This window comes from Neovison vison, chromosome 13 (assembly GCF_020171115.1).
Source record: "Neovison vison isolate M4711 chromosome 13, ASM_NN_V1, whole genome shotgun sequence".
NCBI classification, from domain to species: domain Eukaryota; kingdom Metazoa; phylum Chordata; class Mammalia; order Carnivora; family Mustelidae; genus Neogale; species Neogale vison.
The window spans coordinates 148,003,842-148,030,561 of NC_058103.1; the positions used below are offsets into that span (position 1 = coordinate 148,003,842).

General features: G+C 49.3%; 1 protein-coding gene across 3 annotated transcripts in view; it reads left to right on the forward strand.

Moving 5' to 3' along the window:
- Window positions 1-26,720, forward strand: part of ZNF592 (zinc finger protein 592) — a 48,323-nt gene that overhangs the window by 15,696 nt on the left and 5,907 nt on the right. For 2 of the 3 annotated variants that reach the window (XM_044231570.1, XM_044231569.1), the window contains 3 exons: window positions 1,888-1,971; window positions 12,461-14,723; window positions 21,946-22,124. In XM_044231570.1, the coding sequence (XP_044087505.1) occupies window positions 12,480-14,723; window positions 21,946-22,124 (2,423 nt within the window). In that variant the 5' untranslated portion in view covers window positions 1,888-1,971; window positions 12,461-12,479. The remainder of the gene's footprint in view (window positions 1-1,887; window positions 1,972-12,460; window positions 14,724-21,945; window positions 22,125-26,720) is intronic. The other variant, XM_044231571.1, reaches the window with a different exon arrangement.

Consider the following 26,720-nt stretch of genomic DNA (forward strand, 5'->3'; position numbering starts at 1 on the left):
TTAAGACTGAAGACTGCCCTGTGCCCTGCCCTTCCCTCTTGGTCTCGGAGGGAGCCTGCCCTTTCTGCTGGCGTCAACACGGATCCCATCCGCAAGACGGATGAGCTTATCATAGGGACGTTGGCCAGTGGTCACTTTCCAGAGGTTCAGTATTGAACTTAGCCCTGCAGGAGCCCAGGGCACACGGACAAGTGCTGCTTTGGGGAGACCCCTTCCCACTGGCAAATCCCATCACCTCTCAGGGTCTCTGTGCTTATGAAAAGTGAAACACAAATTATGCTGCAAACTTGCCAACTGCTTGACTATGAATAAACCTGTGTGGGAACCTGGGACTCCCTTGAGCAGTCTTAGTTCCGGGCAGGTGAGCCTGTCAACTCATTCCTCCTTTCTAGCGGCGGAATACCTTTCCGTAAACACAGCGGAGCTTACACAGAGACAGTGGAGACGAGCAGTTATAGAACACGTCAGGGGGCCGGAAGGGCTTCGAAGAGAAAGGCCTGGGACTGACGGCGGGCGTGGGGAACGGTGCGTGCACCGGTCCTGGAAGGCTCCCGACCGACGGACGATTGAGTAAAGACCCGGCGGCAGCGATGAGGGAGGCCCCGAGATCTGAGGGGAAGGATGTTCTGAGCAGAGGGAACAGTAGCCCCAAAGGCTCTGAGCAGGGCCATGCTTGAGGAACAAGGTGGAGGCCTGTGCCCGCCCGGAGCCGCCTGGCTGACAGAGAGAGGCGTGGGAGATGGGGGCCGTGGAGGCCGCCCGGCGCGAAGGCTGGAGTTCGCCCTGCGGGAGACGGGCCTGCGTTCCAGGAGAGGAGGAGCGTGGTCTGCTGCGTGTGTTAGGAGCCGCGCTCTGGCTGCCGTGTTGAGAGTGAGCCGTAGGGGCAAGGAGGGCAGGCTTTCGCGGGGACCCTGGGAGAGAGATGGTGCTGGTTGGAGGCAGGAGGAAATGGTTGCATTCGGAAGAGTTTTGGAGGAGCACTTGACGGGATTTGCTCTTGGACTGGAATCGGGGTATGAAGGCCAGAGAGCACCTGAGGAGGCCGGATCTGGCCTAAGCGACTGGAAGGACAGAGCGGTCACCAGCCGTAGGGGGAGATTGAGAGTTCGGCTCGGACGGACTACATTTGAGCTGCCTGTCCACGTAGAAACCCGAATGTAGAATTGAGGGGATACCAGCTCAGAAATAGGGGGTACCTGTAGTAGGGCTTATGAAGTAGCAGGAGAGAGAATATTTTACTGAAGTTACTGTAGCAGAAGTCAAAATTATGCCCTGAGAGGAGTAAGGGAATCAAAAGGGAGCACAACGGAGCCCACTGAGGGGACCACAGCCCGAGAGAGTCCCTCTCCCTTCCTTGCCTGGAAGCCAGTGCCCTGATGAGCCTTCCGTGGCACCCCCGAAGTGTGGCTGCTGGGTGTTTGCAGTGGGTCGTGCGCAGGGCCCAGCAGGGGCTGGGCCTTCCCTTTGTGTCCTCAGTGCCAGGCGTGTCTTGGCATCTGGTGAAGCCGCTGAGGCTGATGAGCTCAGCACGCACCTACATATCCTCCTCCCTCCCTCTCTCCTTCTTTTCTTCCTTCCCTCAATTTTTTTTTCCTAAAATTTTATTTTTAAGTAATCCCTACACTGAACGTGGGCTTGAACTCACAATGCTGAGATCAAGAGTCACACACTCCGCCAACTGAGCCCGGTGCCCTGAGCCTCTCCTTTCCAAGCCCAAGTTCTCCCAGTGTAAAATGAAGAGGGTGGACTAGGCCAGTGCACTGGAATCACTGGGGAGGCTCTAAAAAAAATGCAGGGATCCATCCCAGACTGGTCAAATCTCGATTCCCGAGTAGGAGCTTGGGGTTCCGTGTTTGAAAGTCACCCCCCCATGTTGTTCTTTTGCAGTCAGTCCAGGAGCAGTCTGCAGACGTGTATTTGGAAGCCACTGGACCAGATCATTTCTGAGGTCCCCTTCAGCTCTAACATCCTGTGAGTCTTGTTAGAATGTTTGCAATATAATTCTCTTCCTGGGAAGTGGGATTTTTGCTTGGGGTGGAAGGGCCTGGAAGGGGAGAGGAGAAGCTGCCTCTGGGGGCAAAGTATACCTTGGGCAGGACAGACAGGGGCAGGTGTGTCAGCTGGGGTTTGGGGAGGCATTGAAGAACGGTCCTGGGAGGGACGGCTGGGGAGGGGTCTGTGAGTAGTGACAGCTTACTTGCCCCTGGGAACCACATGTGTTAGGTCTCAGAAATAGAGGTAAAGGACGGGACCCCAACTTTGGAGAGGCTTTGTAGGCTGATGAGAAAACTCAGGATCCCATCTCACTGTGGGAATCGCTGCTACAGCAGAAGGCAGGGGAGGAGGAGGAGGGCAGGCGATTGGTGTCTCAGCATTCAGAGAAGGCATGTGGAGAAGGGGGCCCTGGAGCGGAAGCTTTGGGCAGAGGAGGCGTTCTCAGGCAGGTCTGTGTTGGGGGCCAGTGGGTTGGGGTGTCGGGTGTTCTGGAGTCAGGAGGAACAGCACAGGCCCTGACACAGAAGCAGTCTGTGAAAACTGCCCGTGAATGAAAGGCACCCCGGGAAGTCGCTGCGGAGGTGGGCAGAGACCAGATGGGAATGGGCTCTCCACGCTGGCTGGAGACAAGGAGCTATCTCCCGGAGGGGACGGGCATCTTGAGGAGGACATCTCTGTGATCAGATGCATGTGTTACCGTAACCACTGTGGCAGAGTGTGCGTTGGACGGGGCTAAGACCAGATGGAGGAGAAGACAAGCGAAAAGCTTTGCTGTTTTGCGGGGTCCATTGTCCAACGGGGCACCTGCTTTCTTGTACTGCTGAGTGTCTCTTTGGGCTGCCCTTTGCTGACGATTAGAGTACCAGATGCCTGGTGAAATGAAGCACCGGCTGCTGACCGACTCAGAGCGCCCATGCCTGGGGCTCCTGAGACGCACAGGCAGGCTTCGGTGTGTACTCGGGGGGCGGGGCCAGGTGTATGGAAGAGGGTCCGCTTGTCCACTTCAGGAGTTAAATTTTACGTAGAAATTCATAGTTGTAGGTTAATTTGCCCAGCCATTGTAGCCTGGCCTATTCAAGGGCTCAGAGATCCTTCAAGTTAGTTTAATTTTCTTGATAAACCGAAGCCTGCCCACGAGCTTCTCATAGGTAATTGCTGACTGCGTCAGGGCAAAGCTGTTCTGGGGCTTCACCGTTTCTTACTCTTCTTGCTCTCCCGTTCCTGGCCTGGGGCTTCGTTCTGGGTCTCTTCCCTGTCATCTGATTTCACGGAGCTCCCTTCTCTACCACCCATGAGCTCAATGTCTTTCTCTCACCATTGTTAAGCCAGAGTCCAGCTAAAGCTCCTGCGAGGACCGGCGGCAGCAGCTCGCTCACGCCGGTTCCCTTGCTCTGTCTTTCTCCTTGCCTAGCTTCCACTCCTGGGACAGAAGTTCGCCCCAGCTGGCCACCAGCTCAGGCATTTGCTTCCACTCTCAGCTTCTTCTAAGTAAGTGTGAGATTTCACTCACTTGCGGTGTGCATCAGACAGCTTGACTTGCCCTTTGCTGTGTTTTCCCCGGACTGCTCCTTCTGAAAGAGAAAGCAGAGGATGACTTCCACTTAAGCCCTTTGTAAACCCTTAACTTTTATAACAATAATTGAACATGTATCGTTGAGTGAACAGATTATATCAACACGTGAGCCGTGTTCAGTCACGTGAGGGAGCAGGGTGAAGCGTTTGCTCACAGGTTATAAATACGCACACACCCGTCCTGCTAGTCCTTATCCAGCAAGCAATGGCAAATTCGAGGAAAGTCAGTTTTGTGGTTTCCATTCCAATGTTCCTTGAATCTTGTTGCCGTTAACTTTCATCGTATAAATCTGTCACATGTTGTTTGCTTCTTTGTCTTACTAAGCAATATACTGAATAGAGATCAGATTTTTTTTTTTGAGATCAGATTTTTCTTAATGTTTTCAGAGTGCCTCTGCCCCCTTGATGTCCTGTTTCTGAACTTTTATTAATCTACCATTACCGAACTTAATATTAAGGGAAACAGATGACCAAGTTTAATGTTATTTGAAATTCAAAGGCTTCAGTACTGAGGGAAAGGATGCTCATAGGTTTAGTGACAGTTCTTGTTCTTAGTTCCTCAGGACCTTTTTTTTTTTTTTTAATTTCTGGATTCAAATAAGTGTGCATGTTACTATATTTATATATTTTGCCTGTAACAACTTCAGTGTATTTTCTTTTCATTTTGTTTCTTTCTTTTTTAAGATTTTATTTGTTTGAGAGAGAGAGAGAAAGAGAAAGAGCACGAGCAGGGGAGGGGGGTAGAGGGTGGGGGAGAAGCAGGCTCCTTGCTGAGCAGGGATCCAGGATGCCAGCTCAAACCCAGGACCCCCAGATCATGACCTGAGCTGAAGGCAGAGGCTTCACCGACTGACCTCCCACCCCAGATGCCTGTTCAGTGTATTTTCTGACAAACGAGTAAAGTTACGTCTTACTTGTGTACATCTTTTATTTCCGACTTCAAAAGGCTTCCCTTTCCTCTCTACTATTTTAGGTGTGAGGTGTGATGAACACATGTACGTGTCAGTTATCCTCTCCCTCTCCCCTAAACCTTCATCTCTCCAGAATAGAAGAGTTCTAATTTTTAAGCTCTTATTAGAAAGCTCTCCCATCTTGGGGCGCCTGGGTGGCTCAGTGGGTTAAAGCCTCTGCCTTCAGCTCAGGTCATGATCCCAGGGTCCTGGGATCGAGCCCTGCATCGGGCTCTCTGCTCAGCAGGGAGCCTGCTTCCTCCTCTCTCTCTCTCTGCCTGCTTGTAATCTCTCTGTCAAATAAATAAATAAAATCTTTAAAAAAAAAAAAAAGAAAGCTCTCCCACCTACTTTATAATTTTAGGCTTATCTCTTAGGACCTCTTCCTATGTTGCTGTGTCTTTCTTTTTCTTTCTTTTTTTTTTTTTAAAGATTATTTATTTATTTATTTATTTGACAGAGAGAGAGAGAGAGAGATCACAAGTAGGCAGAGAGGCAGGCAGAGAGAGAGAGGAAGGGAAGCAGGCCCCCTGCTGAGCAGAGAGCCCGATGCGGGACTTGATCCCAGGACCCTGAGATCATGACCTGAGCCGAAGGCAGCGGCTTAACCCACTGAGCCACCCAGGTGCCCCTGCTGTGTCTTTCTTAAGGTACACAGAATGGACACTGAGCAGCCCACCCGGCTGTGGACCCTGGTGGTTTTGAGTAAGGGCAAGATCACAGGTTGTGTTTTGTTTTCAGTATTCTTTCTGATCATGTGTGGTGTTTTCTGGGCTTTTTGGGATAAAACATGCAACGTTGGCTGCAACAGTGGCCAAACCTCTTTACTGAACAGCGTCGCTGAGAACCCGTTATTTTAAAAGTGTCATTAGGATCCCTTTTCCCTAAACGTCCCTTCACTTTGGCTTCACTGATGCCCCTTTACCATACTTTCACTCACTCGTGCAGCCTCCTGAGAACTCACTATCTTTTAATTTCGCCTTTTGACTTCTGCAACAGTTTCAAGACCATTTGTAGTCTTGAAGGTTTCACTTTATTGCTTGATGGTATAGTTACAGATGGAGACTGCGGTGGTCATCCCTCAGGAAGCTTACAGGCTTCCTGATACTCTGCTAGATCATTGGTTCCCAAAGCCTACTGGACACGAGACCTCCTTTTTAAATTAATTTTTTTTACAGGCCCTTGTTCAGTAATGGTATGTATGTACGCATGTGGGTATGTAACACATATATGTGTATGTATTTATTATGTGTTACATACGTATATCTTAACCCACTGAGCCACCCAGGCACCCCAGTAGTGCTGGTTTTTGTTTCTGATTTGTTTTGTTGAGAGGGTGGCGGAGGGTCAGAGGGAGAAGGAGAAAGAGAATCCCAAGCACGCTTCTTGCCCAGCTGGCAGCCCAATGCGGGGCTTGATCCCACAACCTGGAGACCAAGACCCTGGCCAAAATTAAGAACCAGATGCTCAAATGAGTGAGCCACCCAGGTCCCAATAGTGATGTTTTTTTTTTGTTTTTTTTTTGTTTTTTAATATTTTATTTATTTATTTGACAGAGAGAGATTACAAATAGGCAGAGAGTCAGGCAGAGAGAGAGAGGAGGAAGCAGGCTCCCTGCTGAGCAGAGAGCCCGATGCGGGACTCGATCCCAGGACCCTGAGATCATGACCTGAGCCGAAGGCAGCGGCTTAACCCACTGAGCCACCCAAGCGCCCCAATAGTGGTGTTTTTAATGGCTGGTTCCTGGGACCACATGTATACAGCTGGGTCCCCTTATGGGTGGGGGAGCTACCATTCTCGGTAACTTAAGGAAGTATTAAGCTCGAGTCCAGAACTGGTCCATGGGTTTAAAACTCTACTGTTCATGGTGCCCTGTAAATGACAATCATAGTCTCTCACACAAAACATACATTCACCCAAGTTGTATGGAATTCAGTTTTTTTTTAAAATTTTTTTGTGAAATTCTGACATTTAGATTCTGTGGAGAGTCTGCCTGCTTGTTCTGCCCTAGTCCTCTTGTTCCTGCCCCCTCAGAGAACTCCTGGTCAGGCCTGATGAGAGCCTCTCGGAATTAAGATGTTCCCTCTCCCTCATCTGTTGACATGTTTACTTAAGTGTTGGACAACATTTCTTGGGCAAGTAGACGATCCTGTAATAAACAATAGAGATGGATCTATCGATCCGCCAATCTATTTTCAGTGTCCCCATCTCCCCGCAGGGAAGCTCCTCAGGGGAGGGCACAGCGCCTCCTGTCAGCCCTGGTGCTGCTCTCTGCTTCCTTGGTGCGAGGTACATGGTAGCAAGGGTCGCCCGAGTAGCAGGGACCAGGAGGCGGGGGCCTGCCTTGCCTGGTGACAGGGCACCCCGAGCTCGCTTGCTGGGCTCACCGTGCCTGGACCTTGTCTGCTCTGGTGCTGCCAGGGCCGGCTTTCTAGGCTGGTCTTCATGGACATGGGGCAGAGGCCAGACCCAGGCTCTGGTCCCAGACACTGTCCCCCGGCAAAATGGGCAGCACTGTGTGACGTTTGCTCTTTCCAGCCGCAGCAGGTCACAGACACGTGCTGAAGCTTTGTACCCGGACTCCACGTCGTACGTCAGTTACCGTGTGTCAGTTACGATAGGGCACTGGTTTTCCAGCCCGCGGTCCCCTGCTGAGGCACACCGGGTGTGCTTTCAGAATCATGTTAGTGATGTTTGGAGTCTTCCATAAAAAGCTTCTCAAATGTTTTTGGCCTTCCTAATTCCTTCTTCTTTTTGTCTATTAAAAATATAGTTTAATAAAATTACATAAGCAGTACAACTTGAAATAGTTTGATAGTTTGAAAATGCAGATAAAAGAAAGAAAATAATCTCACCTGTTGAGATACTTCTAAGATTTTAGAGTGTTCCTCTAGCCCTTTTCATAAGCGCAGTATATAATGAAAATCTTTTGTTTTTTAAATTTGTTTGCTTTTAATTTAATTTTTTTCCAGTGTTCCAAAATTGTGTGTTTATGCACCACAACTAGTGTTCCATGCAATATGTGCCCTCCTTAGTACCCACCACCAGGCTCACCCATCCCCTTACCGCCCCACCCCAAAATCTTTTGTTTTAAATAGAATTGTACTGTATATGTATTACAGTGTCCTCCCCCCCCCACTTTGTATCAGGAGCATAGCTCTAAATCTTGTGCTATAATGATGTCTAGTATTTAATTGTGTTAACATACTATAATTTATTGAACCAATTCTCCCTTGTTGGAACTTTGGTTGTGGCTCATTTTTTGTTATGAAATTATTTTGTTATAAATAATTCTGCAGTTATTCTTTGTCATGTGAATCTTTATTTCCTTGGGATAAATTTCTGGAAGTGGAATTGTTGGGCCTTACGTATGCATTGCTAAATTGCTCTTAAGATAGGGTTTATCGGGGCACCTGGGTGGCTCAGTGGGTTAAGCCTCTGCCTTCAGCTCAGGTCCTGATTGGGATCGAGGCCCACATCAAGCTCTCTGCTCTGTGGGGAGCCTGCTTCCCTCTCTCTCTCTGCCTGCCTCTCTGCCTCCTTGTGATCTCTGTCAAATAAATAAAATCTTAAAAAAAAAAATCTTTGAATCCTTAAAAATCTTAAAAAAAAAAACACAGACAGGATTTATCAATTTATACTGTCTTTAGAATGCTTACTTAGCAGGGGCGCCTGGCTGGCTTAGTCGGTTAAGCATCTGACTCTTGATCTCAGCTCAGGTCTTGATCTGAGAGTTGTGAGTTTGAGCCCTGCCTTGGACTCCACACATGGAGCCTACTTAAAAAGAAAGAAAGAGAGAGAGAGAGAAAGAAAGAAAGAAAGAAAGAAATGCTTACTTTGCCACATCTGTGCCAATCCCAGGAATTATTAGCTTTAAAATATTTTATTTATTTATTTCAGAGAGAGCGAGAGAAGCAAGCGTGTGAGCACAAGCAGGGGGAGTGACAGGCAGAGGGAGAGGCAGACTCTCTGCTGAGCGGGGAGCCTGATGTGGGGCACGATCCCAGGACCAGGTGTCCCCAGGAATTATTTTTTTGAAAACCTTGGTCGATTTAGTAAGCCCCAAATGGCTTCTCATTATTATTTTTTAAAAATTTTTTTAAAAGACTTTTTTTATTTATTTGACAGAGAGAGACACAGTGAGAGAGGGAACACAAGCAGGGGGAGTGGGATAGAGAGAAGCAGGCTTCCCGCTGAGCAGGGAGCTGGATGCGGGGCTCGATCCCAGGACCCCGTGATCATGACCTGAGCCAAAGGCAGATGCTTAACAACTGAGCCACCCAGGCATCCCAGGCTTCTCAGTATTTTAATTTGTATTTCTCTAATTCCTTGTGAGGTAGCAACTTTTTAATGTATTCACTGTCCACTTGTGTTTCTTTTTCTGATTGTGTGCTCACCATTTTTGTTCATTTTCCTAGTGGGCTGCTTATCTTTTACTTACTTCCTGGCCTTCTCTATAGTAAAGACATTAATGGGAGTCACTGTCACGTCGCAGATAATTCCTGTTGTGTACTGCTCTTTGCCTTTTAACTTTGTGCTGGCGGGGTTTTGATGACTACAACTTTTTACTGGGGGCTCTTTCTCTGTGCAGTTTCTTCCTTTGCTTTTATAACAGTACATTTTGATTAATTTCTCTTTTCGACTTATAAACTGTGATACTTTGGAAAAAGGTTTAAAGAAATGCAAACAGGTACATGAATCCTTTATTCAGTGCTGTTGATTCCGGCTGTTTTTGGTTTTCCCTATGATGAGTAAATAGAAAACAGGACTTGATCTTTGGCTTTTAAAAAAGTGTCAGCTTCGGGGCACCTGGGTGGCTCAGTGGGTTAAGCCGCTGCCTTCGGCTCAGGTCAGGATCCCAGGGTCCTGGGATCGAGTCCCGCATCGGGCTCTCTGCTCAGCAGGGAGCCTGCTTCTTCCTCTCTCTCTCTGCCTCTCTGCCTACTTGTGATCTCTGTCAAATAAATAAATAAAATCTTTAAAAAAAAAAAGTGTCAGCTTCGGTATTTAAGATCCAAAGGTTAGAAAGGGTTTTCCTGCTGCCAGTGTTGAACCGCCATAGCTTTTCCCTTCTCTGAGTTTCCTAGCAGAAAACACCTTCCCTTTCCTCTGGCCATTCTCTCCAGTCCCTGAGATCGCCCTGTGGGAGAGCATCACTTTCTTCTGTTGTCAGACCTCTCTGCCTGCGGCCCCTCTGACTTCCCAGCAGGCAGCAGTAGGCTCCCAGCTAACCCCGGCTCTCACCACCCAGCTACTGCCTCTCCTCCCTCACCAGCTTTCTGCAGCTCCTTGAAAACACCAACCCATTCTGCCCTTCTCCCTCAATCTTTTTTCCCCCGCTAGATTGTAAAAAAAAGCGGGGTGGGGGGGAAGGGGGAAAGAAAGAAACGTACACAGCAAATATCACAGAGGCACTTCCCTGTAGTTTGGATCAGATCAGCCTGCCCATTTGGGGATGTTGGTGCTTTCCCGGTCGCCAGTGCCCTCCTCTTGCTGACGGGCTCCTGTTTCCAGGAGACAGTCATTTGTGTCCAGGAGCTTTCCATCTCATTTCAGAGTGAGATGCTGCCTGTCGTATTTAGTTCAGATAATTGGTATTTCACTTTATTATTACCAACCATAATTAGATATATTCCCAGTGGTGGGTATTTTTCATTTTCTGTGGGAACTCTTAAGCAGGCAGATGTGTTTTGTTGGGGGTTGGAAAGGGGGGGGCAAGAAACCGAACCTGCGAACCTGTTGATCCCAGGGGCTGGTAACAGATACACCTGTGCTATGCCACCTGCTCCCTTGTGGGTCTTTTTTTTTTTTTTTTTTTTTTTTTAAAAGATTTATTTATTTGAGAGAGCGAGAACTGTGAGTGGGGGGAGAGGGGCTGAGGAGAGGGAGAGAGACTCTCAGGCAGACTCCCCGCTGAGCGGGGCTGGGTCCCAGGCCCCTGAAATCATGACTGGAGCTGAAATCAAGAGTCAAATGCTCAACCAACCGAACCCCCCAGATGCCTCTCCCCTGTAGTTCTAAGTGGGTTTCCCCCCCCCCCTTTACTTACCCCTCTTAAAATTATAAAAGCAATCTGTCAGCACAAAGAGTCCTGAAAAATAACCCGCCAGTAGTCCCACCACCCCGCATAATTCCTTTTCCTTTTCTTTTAATCTTGGCTCAAATGCATACTTGGTTTTACATTGTTACAGTCTGACAACGTTTTTTGGTGTTAGTTTTTTTTTTTTTTAAACTAAACACTATAAGTGAAATTTCTTTTTTTTTTTTTTAAGATTTTTAATTTTGGGGGTGCTTGGTTGGCTCCATCGGTTAAGTGTCTGCCTTCAGCTCAGGTCATGATCTCAGGGTCCTGGGATCGAGTCCCACATTGGGCTCTCTGCTCAGCGGGGAGCCTGCTTCCCCCTCTTCCTCTGCCTGCTGCTCCCCCTGCTCGTGCTCTCTCTGTCTCTCTGTCAAATAAGTATATAGAATCTTTTTAAAGAAAGGAAATTATTAAAAAAGATTTTTTATTTTTAGTAAACTGCCTCCAGCATGGGGCTGGAACCCAACAGCCCGAGATCAGAGTTGCATGCTGCCCCGACAGAGCCAGCCAGGCGCCTTAGCGCTCTAAGTGATTTTCCATGTTGCCGTGTAAATGTCATCATTAGGATTTTTAATGGCCACATAATAGTCTATCAATTATTTAATTGTTCCGTATTCTTGGACATTTAGATTCTGTGTGTGTGTTTGTCTCTTTTGTGTTGTTTTAATAACACCGTATACTTCCGTGTGTAGCTTTCAGGGATTTTTGTCCTTAGGATAAGAACATTGGCCTTGGGGTTCCTGGTCCCGAGGGTTTGTCGCATGGCTGGTTCTGTGTAGCCACTGCACTGCTTTCTGGGAGAGAGTTGTGTGGTTCTGTGTTCGGACAGGTTTTCAGTGTAATCACAGGGAATAACGAGAGGCTGTGCGGCCCTGAGATGCTGAGGCAGGTGCAGGATTCGGGGTTGAGCAAGGGAGGTGGTGGGGTTTCCTCCTAACTCCAGCAGGCTGGAGCCAGCGAGCTGAGCGCTGCAGTGGTTTCCTGACACTAGGCCTCTTGCTAGGACCTTGGCTTTCCTCTCTCTCAGTAGTGCTGTGGTTCTCCTGCTCCAGAGCATGAAGGAAACAGGTGGCTTTGCTTTTCTTTGTCTATTAAGTTAGAATAAAATTGGGGGCTTCCCTGACACTGTTCACTGGACCATTTGATAACAATGTGGGGCTTTGAGAGTCGCTCTGCCCCTTACATCTAGGATCCATTCACTAGCCAGTAAGAGTTTTGGGTGAAAATGAAGGAACCAAGCAGACACCGCCTCGGAAAAAAAAAAGGCCTAGGAGATGATGTAATTTGTTGGAGTGAGTTTGTGGGTTAGCGTCAATCCTGGTAATAGCAAATCATTTTGGATTTGATTGAATTCATCCAGCAAAAAAGCCAAAATTACAAAGTTAATGATAAAATATTAGGAGTTAAGTTAGCAGAAGCCATAGCCACATCTCATCTATGAATCAGAAGTTTTCCAAAGAAAAGAGGTGCTGAGCTGCGCTTGTTGTTTTTTGAGGTCTCAGGGCTTGGGCTTTGCTAGTGCGCGGTCAGGGAGTGCGGCTAGTCCCTGAGGCACTGAGGCAGGGCGATGGAGTGTGCTCGCTCCTGGCCGTGCGGCCGGCCGGGGCCTCCCAGGTGCTGATGTTTAGGCCTGGCCAGGCAGGCCTGTCCCTGCTCTATAAACCTCTCTTTCCACCCCACCCGCAGGGCCCCCAGCATTCTGGAAACCTGTTGGAGTAAAAGTCAGGTGTGTGACTTCCCAGAGTCGGGTCATGCGTGTGCATCCTGGCCGTGTGCGTGTGTGTTGGTATGATGGACACGATGCTGGACGGAGTCCAGTGGGATCCTGGGGATCACTGATTCTGTTCTGTTTCTGTTGTAGCCCTTGCCAGCATCCAGCCATGGGGGATATGAAAACTCCAGATTTTGATGACCTTCTGGCTGCCTTTGACATCCCAGACCCCACCAGCCTTGATGCCAAGGAGGCCATCCAGACCCCCAGTGAGGAGAATGAAAGTCCCCTCAAACCTCCAGGCATGTGCATGGATGAGAGTGTGTCCTTGTCTCACTCAGGATCATCCTCCGACGTGCCGGCCGTGAGCGTCATTGTTAAGAACACCAGCCGCCAGGAGCCGTTTGAAGCGGAGAAGGACCACATTGCTCCCAGCCTCCTCCACAATGGATTCCGGGGCTCGGACCTGCCTCCAGATGCCCACAACCTGGGCCACAACTGTGGGAAGTTTGATTCCACGTTCATGAACGGAGACAGTGCCAGGAGTTTCCCCAGCAAGCTAGAACCTTCCAAGTCAGAGCCGTTACCAACCTTTAACCAGTTCAGTCCAATCTCCAGCCCAGAACCCGAGGATGCCATCAAAGATAATGGGTTTGGAATGAAGCCCAAGCACTCTGACGGTTATTTTCCACCCCCTGCTGGGTGTGGGCCTGTGGGGGGCCCAGTCCTGGAGGCTCTGGCTAAGTTTCCAGTACCAGAGCTCCATATGTTTGATCACTTCTGTAAGAAGGAGCCCAAGCCAGAGCCTCTGCCCTTGGGGAGTCAACAGGAGCGTGAGCGAGGAGGACAGAAGGCGGGGGAGCCTCCCAAGGAGCTGGACGCCAGTCGGTTCTTTGGGGAAGCTTTGGAATTCAACAGCCACCCCAGCAACAGTATTGGAGAGCCCAAGGGGCTTGCCCTGGAACTTGGCACCTGCTCGTCAGTCCCCCCAAGGCAGCGTCTGAAGCCAGCTCACTCCAAGCTCTCCTCTTGTGTTGCAGCCTTGGTGGCCCTGCAGGCGAAAAGGGTGGCCAGTGTCACCAAGGAGGATCAGCCTGGCCACGCCAAGGATCCCTCAGGGCCCACTAAAGAGGGCTCCAAAGGTAGCCCCAAAATGCCCAAGTCACCAAAGAGCCCCCGGAGCCCTCTGGAGGCCACTAGAAAGAGTATCAAGCCATCAGACAGCCCTCGGAGCATCTGCAGTGACAGCAGCAGCAAAGGCTCCCCTTCAGTGGCCGCCAGCTCCCCACCAGCAATTCCCAAAGTCCGAATCAAAACCATTAAGACGTCATCGGGGGAAATCAAACGGACGGTCACGAGGATCCTACCGGACCCCGACGATCCCAGTAAGTCCCCCGTTGGGTCGCCTCTAGGGAGTGCCGTTGCCGAGGCCCCGAGCGAGGTGCCAGAGGACGAGGTCGCTGCCTTGCCGGCAGTGGCACACTCTCCTGAGGGGGGCACGCATTCCGGGAGCCCCCAGGGTGACAAGAAAGGGGATGAAAGCGCAGCGAAGGCCAGCGAATCTGCATCTCCCTGCGGCAGCTCGGGGTCCCGGGTCCCCAAGGGGGCTGCCCCCGGCTCGCAAGCCGGCAAGAAGCAGCAGCAGAGTGCGGTGCTGCAGGCCTCTGCCCCGGCCCCTGCCAGCCTCCTGCCCAAGGCCGTGCACCTGGCCAACCTGAACCTCGTCCCCCACAGCGTGGCCGCGTCCGTGACGGCCAAGTCCTCGGCACAGCGGCGGAGTCAGCCGCAGCTCCCCCAGATGTCGGTGCCCCTGGTCCACCAGGTGAAGAAGGCCGCCCCGCTGGTGGTGGAGGTCTTCAACAAGGTCCTCCACAGCTCCAACCCCGTGCCCCTGTACGCGCCAAATCTCAGCCCCCCCGCGGACAGCAGGATCCACGTGCCGGCCAGTGGCTACTGCTGCCTGGAGTGCGGGGACGCGTTTGCCTTAGAGAAGAGCCTGAGCCAGCACTACGGCCGGCGGAGCGTCCACATCGAGGTGCTGTGCACGCTGTGCTCGCAGACGCTGCTCTTCTTCAACAAGTGCAGCCTGCTGCGGCACGCCCGCGACCACAAGAGCAAGGGGCTGGTCATGCAGTGCTCGCAGCTGCTCGTCAAGCCCATCTCCGCGGACCAGATGTTTGCGGCCGCGCCCGCCAGCGCCCCGGCCCCCGCCGCCCCGGCGCCGCCGGCCTCCCCCAAACCTGGCCTCCCCCCGGGCGCTGCCGGCCCGACCCTCCCAGCTTTGCCGCTCTACCCGGACCCCGTGAGGCTCATCCGGCACGGAGTCAAGTGTCTCGAATGTCACAGGCAGATACGCGACTACATGGCTATGGCCGCCCATTTCCAGAGGACGACGGAGGAGAGCGAGGGGCTGGTAAGCAGACCCTCCCTGCGATGGCTGTCAGCCCCCTGGTTTTCGCGAGCTCCATGATTGGGCATGGAGAAAAGCTCCCTGAGGCGGGGGCACTGGTGGCATCTTAGGAGTCTTAGAAGAAGACGCCGGCTTGATGGTTAGTGACCCTCCGTAACGCAGAGTGCTTGGTATTTACTGGGGAGAGGGTCCTGTCCCCAACTCCGGGGAGACTGAACATTCACCAGCTGGGTCTGTGGCCACGCCCCACGTCGGGCTCAGCTCCCAGGCTCCTGGGCGGGCGGGGGGCCCCTGTCCAGCTGGGGCTGGTCTCTGGGAGGTGTCAGCCCGGGCTTTGCACATGCCCGGTGACCTTGGTGCACAGAGGTGGGGCATCACCGCCCTGCTCCTCAGTCTCTGCTCTCAGAGCGGGGTGCGTACGGAGCTGTTCTGCGTGGGGAGCCTGCTAGAGGGCCGAGGCAGGGCTGAGGAAGGAGAGCAGACCGGCTGTGGCCCAGGCTTTGGGGCCCTCTTCCGTCCGCATTCGCACCGCTCTAGGAAGGCAGCCGCGCTCATCTGCTTGTTCCAGTTCTTGGCTCAGCTGATGAGATTGGTTTTTGTTTTTCTGAAGACAGTCTGTGCCGAAAATACCCTTTGGCACCCTTGGAGTCGTGGCTGGCCGTACTGGCCCGGTCCCATGAAAGTAGGCCTCCAGACACGCCTGCAGAAGGCTCTCTGCTTCCTCCTCCAGGTGACTCTCTCCAGGACCCAGCCAAGCCCGCCCCTCCCTGCACCTCCCTAAGCCAGGGCTGCGGAGGCCTTGGAGGAAAGCAAAGCGGCTCTTTACTTTAGTTCAGCAGGGGCCTGCGTACCTGTCTGCAGCAGAGGAGCCTTGCACAAGTCTTCCCAGTGTGCTTGGGCCGGAGGGAGGCTCCCTTGTCAGACCCAGGGGTGCCTCCGGGAGTCACACTGCTCCTCCGGGGCCCACGTAGCTGGGCAGGGACAGGGCTCACTGCCCACTTGCTGCAGGGTGAGGCCAATGAAGTTTGGGGCTAAAAGGCTTGTAGACATGGTTGCCCAGAGGGCCTTAGAGGGACTATCTCACTGTGACTCAGGGCAGAGGGCAGGTGCCTTGCGGCTGGGACATTTGAGTTGGACGTGCAGGAAAAGTTGGGGGAGGGGAGGGTGTCCAGGTACAAGGTATGGAGGTGCGGGAAAGTGCAGTGTGCACCTCAAGAGCAGAGCTGTGGAGCCTGGGGTGTGTGGGGGTGGAGAGATGAGGTGGAATTGGTGGCCTGTGATCCTTCTGTGGGATAGCTGGGCTCCCTGTCCCCCACCTTTGCCCTCTCCTCAGTTTGCCCTGTGCTTCTGATGAGTCATGGAGTTGGCGACCCTGGCCCTTTGTTCTTCGGCTTCAGTTTTCTTGCTGTCCCCACATAGCTGTCCCTGCATAGCTGTCCCTGCATAGCGGACTGCTGCTTCTAGGTCATGTGATCAGAACCGTTGCCAGCAGGTCTGATGCTTGGTGCTTTTCCACCATTTCTCACCTGCCTTCTAAAATCCGAGCCCTCGGAGGTTGGGTGTAGGCTCTGGCTGACACCCCTCCCATCGTGCATCTTCTCCTCCAGCTGGACCCCCAGACAAGAAAGGGAAAGGCGACCCAGGAAGGCCGGCAGGCTTCCCTCAGCCCAGCACCATTCCCCACAAAGTCCCCTGCTAATAAATGTGGTCTCAGGGAAAGGGCACCGTTTGAGGTCTGAGTCAAACCTGACCTTGCTGGCTGGTGGGCTTGAGTTTCCCGAGACAGTTCCCGGGCTTCCAGCCATGTGCGGAGAAGGGGGTAGACGGATGCAGTGGGACTGGGCTTCACTCTAGTAGGTGCTGGGACTGCGGGGGAGCACACGCAGGCCTTCTGGCTTCCTCCCTGTACTGGCTACCCTCCCCTGCCAGGGCTGGAGGGCAGCCCTTCCTGCATTCCCAGGCACTGTATTTGGATGTTGTCAGCACAGACTGTTTCTTCTTGGCCTTAAGCTTTTATTTAACTATGATGTCATTGTCACATTCAACAAAATGAGCAGTTCCTTAATGTTATCTAATACAAGTCCATATACAAGTTTTCCTTTCATGTCAAAAATGATCTTTTTATAGTTGGGCTTGTTTTGAATTAGGATTCACATATGGACCACATGTTAGCATTTGTTTTTGTCTTTGTTTTGTCCCTTGAGTTTCTCAGTCTAGAGCAGTACCACTTCCCGCTCCACCCCACCAGACCCCTGTTTTGTTTTACATAGCACTGATTTGTCGAAGAAACTGGTTCATGCATCCTGAGAATTTTCCAGGACGATTATGGGTTTGACTGATGCTTCCTTATGCAATTAATTTGTTCTTCAGTACCTGGTATTTTATCTGTTGACCAGAAATTGGCAATAAAGACTAGAAATAGGCAGTTTTGTGGAGGGAATATCACTTTCTTCATATTTCATGACTTCAGGGAGGCATAGAGTCCTTGCTTGTCTTGTTTTTTTGTTTTTTGTTTTTTGTTTTTGTTTTTTTAGATTTATTTAACAGAGAGCAAAAAAGAGCACACAGGCAGGGGGAGTGGCAGGCAGAGGGGGAGGCAGGCTCCTTGCTGAGCAGGGAGCCCCCTGCCCTGCTTCCCCCCCATCGCCTCCCCCCCCCCCCCGCAGCTTGGGGCTTGATCCCAGGACCCTGGGATCATGACCCAAGCTGAAGGCAGCTGCTTAACTGAACCCCCCCGCCCCCGGTACCCCAGATTGTCTCAGTTTTAATGATACTAAACAAGATCAGTGAGTTTAGATGGGGATGTTCTGATCTCTTCATTGTAGAGTTCCTTATCTTTTACCTAATTATTTTAGTATTCATTAATAATTGCTCCTTGAGTCAGTAATTTTATGAGTTGAAGAAAGGAGTTTTATAATTTTGGTATTTCTTTCTCAGTTATTAGCTGGAGTTTTGTGTAAAATATCTTTCCATCTTTGATGAGGACTATTTGGTTACTTTGAAATATAGTTTATGTTGGAAAATGGGATATATACTTAATTTATTTTCCTTAGTTACCAGTTTTTTCAGTAGTGAGTTGATGTCCTGACAGTCTCCAATAGTGTACTAAGAGTCTGTCCTTTATTATTTTTAAAAAATTTTGGTAAAATGCATATAGCATAAAGTTTACCATTTTCATCATTTTTTAAAGTGTACAGTTCAGTAGCATTAAGTACATTCACACTGTTGAGCAATTTCCAGAACTCTTTTCATCTTGCAAAACTGAAACTCTATACCCATTAAAGAGCTCCCCACTCCCCCTCCCTCCTGCCCCTGGCAACCACCCTCCTGCTTTCTGTTTCTATGAATTTGACTCCACGTGCCTCACACAGTGGAATCACACAGTACTTGTTTTTCTGTGGCTGGCTAATTGCATTTAGCATAATGTCCTCAAGGCTCACCTCTACTGTGGCATGTGACAGGACTTCCTTCCTTTTCAAGGCTGAATAATAGTCCATTGTGTGTTTATACCCCATTTTGTATATCCACTCACCCGTGGATGGATGCTAGGCTTGCTTCCGGATGGATGCTAGGCTTGCTTCCGCATCTTGGGGATTGCTTGAGTAATGCTGCTTTGAACACAGTGTCCAGTGTCCTGCTTTCAGTTGTTCCAGGTACGTACTCAGTGCAATGGCTAGATCATATCGTAACTATTTTTAATTTTTGAGGAACCACCCCCTTCCCCCGCAACAGTGGCCGCACCATTTCACATTCCTGCCAACAGAGTGCGAGGGTTCCAATTTCTCCACATCCTCGCCGACACCTGTGGTTTTCTGTTTTGTCTGTCTGTTGGTTTGCTTGCCTTCGACAATAGGCACCCCAATGGGCGTGAGGTAGCCTCCTCTGTTGTTCTTATAATGAACTCACTGGGTTTCACGTGTGTGGTATGTTGGGGTCGGGTGCTTTTCCATGGTCAGGCTGTTTTTTCTTCGGTCGTGGAGTCCCATCATGCTGGCTCCTACGTCCTGGGAACATGTGAACCCATGAAGCCTGAGAAGCTTCCTTACTTTTCAGTCCCAACAAGGTGTCCTGGGTGCATTTCTTGTGCTAAATGTGGCATCACCCATCCTTCCAAAGAGCCAGGTGTCTTGTGGTGAGGAATGGTATTTGATGTCACATGCTGGGTACCAGGGATGCTTGGGCATATCTTTGCAGTGGCCAGAGCTAAGAAGTGTATGTTTTTATTGTATTTATTTATTTATTGGAAAAGTTTTATTTACGTAATCTCTGCAGTCAACGTGGGGCTCAAACTCATTAAAAACTCATGACCTTGAGATCAAGAGTTGCATGTTCTTCCAACTGAGGCAGCCCAGCACCTCAGGAAGTATATGTATTTAAAAAAAAAAAAAGAAAACTTTTACTTTCAAGTGGATAGATAAAATCTTTAAATATATATATATTTTACTTGAGAGAGAGGATGAGTGAGCAGGAGAGAGCACAGGCTGGGTGGGGGGTGGGTAAGGGGAGAGAAGTGGGCTGCCTTGCTGAGCAGGGAGATGACACGGGGCTCGATCCCAGGACCCTGAGATCCTGAGCTGAGCCGAAGGCAGACGCTTCCCTGACTGAGCCACCCAGGCGCCTCGGAAATATACGTTCTTAAAAAGAAGAAAAAGGGGGTGGAGCACATGACTCTTGGTCTTGGGGTTGTGAGTTTGAGTCCCACATGAGGCATGGAGCCTACTTTAAAAAAAACAGGGAAGAAAAATCACGAGTTTATACTGGTATTCAAATGTAAAATTATGGAGTTTTTATGTAACTGATTTTATACTGAAAATCTTGGTTCCTAAGATTTTCCCACCACACATACATATATATGCCCAAATTTTGAAGTATTAATACCAATTATTTTTAACATCTAAGGTAACTACATAAAGTTGAGGGTGTATTTGCAGTTCTTTCTGGTCTTAGAATAGATCACATTAAGGATGTATCAGTCAAAATACTGCATTTTAAAGGTCACTGGGAACAAGTGTTTTTTCTATATGGTTATGTCACCAACTCTATATGCTGTTGCCTTAGTTTCTGTTCTTCAATTTTTAGGGAATGTTTTTGTTTTTCTCCTTTAATTACATATATACGTAAATATATATATATATATAAATCTTATATATGTAAATATATATTTATTTATTTATATTTATTTTAAGATTTATTTGAGGGAGAAAGAGAGTGAGAGCATGTATGCATGTGCATGCCTGTCTGTGTGCTAGGGGGAGGGACTGAGGGCAAGGGAAAGAGAGAATCTTAAACAGACTCCATGCTGAGCTCTGAGCCCTTTGGGGGGCTTGATCTCACAACCCTTCAATCAGGGTTGGGCTGAAACCAAGAGATGGGCACTTAACCGACTGTGCCACCGAGGCATCCCAATTTTATGTAATGTAACCTCTGACTCTTGGTTTCAGCTCTGGTCGTGATCTCAGGGTCGTGGGATTGAACCCATAGCAGCAGTGTGGAGTCTGCGTCCTCTCTCCCTCTCCCTCTGCCTCTCCCCCCTTATTTCTCCCCCTACCTCCCTCTCAAATAAATAAATCTTAAGAACGAAACCTTGGACCTGGGCGCCTGGGTGGCTCAGTGGGTTAAGCCGCTGCCTTCGGCTCAGGTCATGATCTCAGGGTCCTGGGATCGAGGCCCACATCGGGCTCTCTGCTCAGCAGGGAGCCTGCTTCCTCCTCTCTCTCTGCCTGCCTCTCTGCCTGCTTGTGATCTCGCTCTGTCAAATGAATAAATAAAATCTTAAAAAAAATAAAAAATAAAAAATAAAAAAATAAAAAAAAACCTTGGACCTGATGACAGGTGTTGGAATTAAAAACAAAAACAACAAAAAGGCAAAAAGGCTTTTTATTATGGAATGTCCCAAATGTACGTAAAAGTGGCCAGAAAGGTAGAACACACCGTCTTTCATAGTCGCCAGCTCCTGGCCCGTCTCGTTTTATGTATTTTCTCACCCATCCCTTCCTGCTCATGGATTATTTCTAAACAAATCCCAGCATCACTGGGTCTGTAATAGTTCTGTATGTATCTTTAAACTATGAGGTTTCCCTCACAAAGAACGTGGATATAATATCATGACATCTCAAAGCTAATAATAATGATAATCTCTTATTATTATCAGACCTTAATACCAAGTGTCAAATGTCCTGAAGTCATTGTCAGGTTAGTGCTCGGATATCTCTGAGCGTCTCGTCTCTCTCTGCAGAGTTGGCTTGCTTGAATCAGGGTCTAAATAAGAGCTGTACACTGCAATGTGAACCTTTCTCTTAAACTTCCTTTAATCTGTAAGTTTCCTTTTTCTGTTTTCCCCTTGAAATCTATTTGTTGAAAAAACTGGGCTGTGTGTCCTGTAGAGGCCCCCATGTTCTGGATTTTGCTCTTCCCATCCTCCTTAATGACTTGTCCCTCTAAGCACCTCCCCTGGGCCCAGGTCAGTGGCTCCCACAGTGAAGAGCGAGCACAGTGGTCCCCTTTTGACCCAGAAGGGCCTCCGCTGACTCAGGCGCCCTTGAGGCCTGCTGCTTCCCCCGGGCTGTCTGTGCTGTGCCCACCAGAGCAGTGCGGGCTGCCGGACTTCTCCCCCTTGCTTTTCTCCTGAGTCTGGGAGCGAAGGAGCTGTTGCCTACTCCACCCTTTCCTGCGGGCATGTGTGGTCAGCTGGCTCAGGACAGTGGCTCAGGACACCCCCAACAGGGCTGAGGGCACGGACACTGGCAAGACCACTCAGCCCTCCTGCCCTGGGGGCTTCTGAGGGCCAATCAGGTCTGCTCTGGATGTCCCCAAGCCACGGGACTAGAGGTGTCCAGCACTGCCTCTGCTGAGCGAGAGCAGAGGGCCTAGTGGGTCTGGCAGTGTAGTGGGCTCTGACACTTGAAGACGTGCCTTTGGCCTCTGGAAAGGAAAAGCTGGTCTGCTCAGCCTGAGGGAAGGAACACTCCCCGTCCTAGAAGCAGGACTGATGTCTGGAAACATAACGTCAGTTCTGTCTCTGATGAATAAGGTGAGAGGCAAAGCTTGCTTGGGTGTATCAACACTTGGAACGAGGCCTGGGGGTGCCAGATTTCCTGGGAGGGTTGGAAGAAAACATGGTGGTGGGACCCCGTGCGAGGAAAGCCGGGCTGCCGTGGTTGGCGAGCTGCGAGTCTGCAGCCCCCATGGCTCCTGAGTGACCTGCTTTCCTGGTGTTTCTTCCTAGACTTGCCAGGTGTGCCAGATGCTGCTGCCCAACCAGTGCAGCTTCTGCGCCCACCAGCGGATCCACGCCCACAAGTCCCCCTACTGCTGCCCGGAGTGTGGGGCCCTCTGCCGCTCTGCCTACTTCCAGACCCACGTGAAGGAGAATTGCTTGCACTATGCCCGCAAGGTGGGCTACAGGTGGGTGCTGCCTGGCGTGCTGTCCTGGGCTGGCCCAGCGGCCGGTCCTTTCCTGGGTCTGAGCTCATTTCAGGATGAACTTTGGTCTTAAGAGTCCTGGGCCCCCAGCCTAGTAAGACAGGAATGTAAGTTGGTATTTAGGTGTTTTTATTTTTAGAGAACAAGGGGAGTAGGTAGTAAGAATAAGGAGTTAAAAAGAATTAAACATGAAAAAGCACCTTTGAAGGGATGGTTTTGGGGATTAGTTTGGTTTTTAAAAGTGTGTCAAGTTAATTTACTTACAGAGTTACTGTGTTTGGCATATTAAATTTGAAGTCCCATTACAATCATACATTGACTAATTGCAATACTTTCGGATGTTCTCAGTTTCCATTAGCAACTAGAACTGCAAGGTACAGAAGCCTTCAGTATCTTTACGTTGAAGAACTTTTGTCCGTTTGTGAAAAAAAAGTGCACAACCTGGAAATGGAAAAATGATCAGCCTCATAGTAAAACCAAGAAAACTATTTTAAACTGAGTCTACTCCACCTGTCAAGTAAACGTAGGCAAGAAGTCATTTTCAGGAAAAAGATCAAAACGGGGAGGGAAATGCCCTCCCAAACACATTGATCTCTAACTTTTACAACCGCTCGGTGAGGCTCCCTTTATTGACTTACTACATTCTGGAGTTTCTACATCTTTTGATGTTTTGACGTTACCATTTTCAGTTACCTGAAAATTAATTTTGTCCAAATTTCTTCTCTTTGGTATTTACAAAAAAATATTGATTTAGTTCATTGAATAACGTTCTTCTCGAGTACCTATTCCGGCCTATAGTGCTGTGTTGGACCCTCGGGATACAGAGGGGGTTGGGACAGAGCTGCCGCCGGCAGGGGCTTCAGTGGGGTGGGTCACACACCCACCCAGGAGACAGTAACTCGAGTGGGGAGCCCCGCAGTACGGGTGGTCAGGGATGCTCACGGAGGAGTTAGTAGGTTTTCCGGCAAGCGAGGGAGGGGAGCATGTCTGGCAAGGGTACGGGCAGGGATCTGGAGCACACGAAAGGTTACAGGAATGATGAACATTTTGGGGTGGGGGGGAGATGAACTGGGGGTAGGGTGGGAAATGAGGCCCGGGCCTCAGTAGGGCCAGGCCCAGGCAAGACCTTGGAGTGCTTGGCAGACACTCAGACTTTCTCCTGTGGACAGTGGAGCAGGGGAGTGGTGTGGCAGACCGGTGCTTCCAGGAGATCTTGAGGGGAAGCTGACATGCATCAGAGAGGGGAGAGCCCAGAGAGAGGTTGGGAGGCAAGTGGGATGGTCCAGATGAGAGGCTGGTGGCTCTGGCTGGGGCACTGGCAGCTGCGGGGATGGAGAGAAGGTGGATCTGGGAGAGCTTTGGGGAGTAGAAGCATCAGAGCTTGATGGTGGCTCACAGATGGGGTGGAGGCATGGGGAGGGGCTCTGGGGACTCCCTGGCTTCTGTCCCCGTGTAAGTACTTCCAAATGTAGACTAGCTTCTTTTGCATGTTATGGGAAATGGAGACCCTAAAGTGCAGGAGAAACAGAACACACCAGAGATGGGTTACTCAGAGCCCTTGCCGCTGTGCTGCAGAGGGGTGTGGCTTGGTAGCATCCCAGCCCAGTGTTTTTGTTGTTTTTTTTTAATTTAAGTCATTTCTGGCCCCAACGTGGAGCTCAAACCTACAACCCTGAGATCAGGAATCACAGGCTTCACTGACCGAGCCAGCTGGGTGCCCCCCGCCAGGCCACATTTTTTAAACCAAACACCTGAAAGTGTGTTTTTACAGTATTGCATAACATTTGAAAGTACCTTTCCAACTGTGACTTAAGCATTTGCTGCTGGTTTCAAGATCAAGTCCAATCCACTAAAAATGCAAGCAGTACTTAAATTTTTATCTTTGGATTTTGAATCCAAGAAGTTTTCAATGATACAGATAGAGAGATAGGTCACGAGAGAGATAGATCATGAACAGGGGAGACAGGAGAGGGAGAAGCAGTCTGAGCAGGGAGCCTGATGCGGGGCTCAATCCCAGGACCCTGGGATCATGACCTGAGCTGAAGGCAGAGGCTTAACAGACTGAGCCACCCAGGTGCCCTGGTCTTTGGTCTTTTTTTTTTTTTTAATTTGTCAGAGAGAGAGCGCGAGCAAGCGCAGGCAGACAGAGGCGGAGGGAGAAGCAGACTCTCTGCTGAGCAAGGAGCCTGATGTGGAACTCGATCCCAGGACGCTGGGATCATGACCCAGCATCATGATCCCAAAGGCAGCTGCTTAACCAACTGAGCCACCCAGGCGTCCCTGGTCTTTGGTCTTTTAATTCAGTATTTTATTTTATTTTCATCTGCAAGAGTAAAAAGAAACAGTGTCTCAAAAGCGATTCAGTTTTTCAAGGCTTTTTTTCTTTCTTTTTTTTTTTTAAATGTTTATTTATTTGAGAGAGAGACAGAGGGAGCAGGGGAGGGGCAGAGGGAGAGGGAGAAGCAGATTACCCCTAAGTGGGGAGCTGGATTCGGGGCTCGATCCCAGTACCCTGTTGGACACCTAACCGATTGAGCCACCCAGATGCCCCTGTCAGGCCTTTTTGTATGGAATGTCCGACAAAAGAGTAACGTGATTCAGCTGGGGGGTGCTTACTGGGGCTGTTGGCATTCCAGCCTTCAGAGGCCCGTGGTTGAACTCAGGAGGTGTATGCACAAGTGTATAGTCTCCGTCGTGCTTAAGAGCTTCGCTATTAGCATGTATTTTTTGTATCACTTTTATTTAGACACACAGCACACATTCACCCACGTAATGTGTACATGGTTTTCAGTGTATTTAGAGTTGTTCAGTTATCACAACCAGTTTTAGAACATTCTCTTCATTCCAGAAGAAACTCTGTTTTATAACCCTTCCATTTCTCCCTCCCTCAGCTATCACTACTTTATTTTCTGCTTCATATATTTGTTTCTTTTGGACATTTCACAGAAAAGGAATCATAGGATCTGTAGTTTTAGCCAAGATTCACCCCTCTTGTAGTATGTCAAGAGGTCGCTCCTTTGTTGCGGCGGAGTGATGCTCCCCTGTCTGTAGATGCCACAGTTCACGCATCCCTTTAGCAGCTGATAAAAACTTGGGGTTCCACCTTTCGGCCGTTATGAGTAATGCCCTGACGAACACTGATGTGTCAGTTGTGGTGTGGACGCAAATTTTCCGTTCTTTTGGGTCGACACTTGGGAGTCGAAGAGCGGGACTACCTGGTAACTCTGTTTAACTTTTTGAGGAGCTGCCAGACTGTTTTCAGCAGTGGTTGTACCGTTTCTGTCTCCCTGCCAGCCTGCAGATGAGATTGGTGATTTCTCTGCATCCTTGCTGGCATCGTCCATCTGACTGCTGCTGACGGCCATCCCTGTGGCTGTGAAGTGGTGTCTGGTTAGGGTTTTGATTTACATTTTCCCAGTGGCTCCCTGCGCTGAGTATCTTTTCTGTTCGGTATTTTCTTTGGAGAAATGTCTATTTGCCTGGTTTTTAATTGGGTTATTTATTAACTTACTATTGAGTTGTAAGAGTTCTTTGTCCATTCTGGATGTAAGTCCCTTGTCAGATACATGACGTGCAAATATCTCCTCCTGTTCTGTGGGTGTTACGTTTCAGTGAATTCTCAGTGTTCCTGTGCTCCATTTATTATTGAGTTCTACTACAGAGTCTTACAATCTTACTTTGTTTTGTGTTGTTTTTGCTTTTCTTGAAGACATTGTCAGAGTACATTTTAAGTGTTTTATGTGTAGGTACTTCATGTAAAATGTATATATATGTTATATATACAGTTTAGAATTGTGTAAATTTTTCTGCTCTTTGGTGAAAATTTGGGGAGTGGCCAGTGATGTCATAAAGGAGCAAGTTTGAACTATTCTTAATGATCTGCCATTTTTTAAAATTATTCGTGATTATTAGGACAATCAAGTATTTTACTCCTCTTTGTCTTTTCTAAAACTTTACATATTTCATGGTATATGATTCTGTAAATGTGTATCTTCTCTTTAAAAAATTGGTGTAAAGAGTTCTGTCTTGTGGTCAGATTTCTCTTCCCACTTTTTCATCAATTCGTAAACCGTACTTGACTTGGTCTTTCACTGACACGGTGTGGGTTCTTTCACTCCCAGAGTTCTTACTTTCCATGAGGCTTCTTTGCAGAGTGTCTCTTCAGTACATAGAAGGGGCTTTTAGCCGCATTTCTGAAGCACGTGTTTATACTGCCCCTGCTGATGTCTGGTCAACTTGTACAAGGAAGGCCACTTAAGCTTCCTTACGCGTATCAGGTCTACTTGGCCACTTCGGATGAATTTGGAAATATGTGGATTTTCTTTTCTCCCCATGATACTTGTGGTGTGGAAGTACTTTTGTGTGCTAGAAGTTGGTCGCTATTTTGTTTAGGGGAGAGAAAAGAAAATATGATTAAGTAGCTCGTGTGGAAACTCTAAAGCACGTCCAAGTTTAGTGATGAGCGCACATCAGAGGTCGTTGCACGCAGCTTTCTGGTTCTGCAGGCTGCTCCTCATAGCTAATTAAATTTGCAAAGGGGGTTCCCTGTGTCGCCCCACCCCCACCCCCCAGATACAC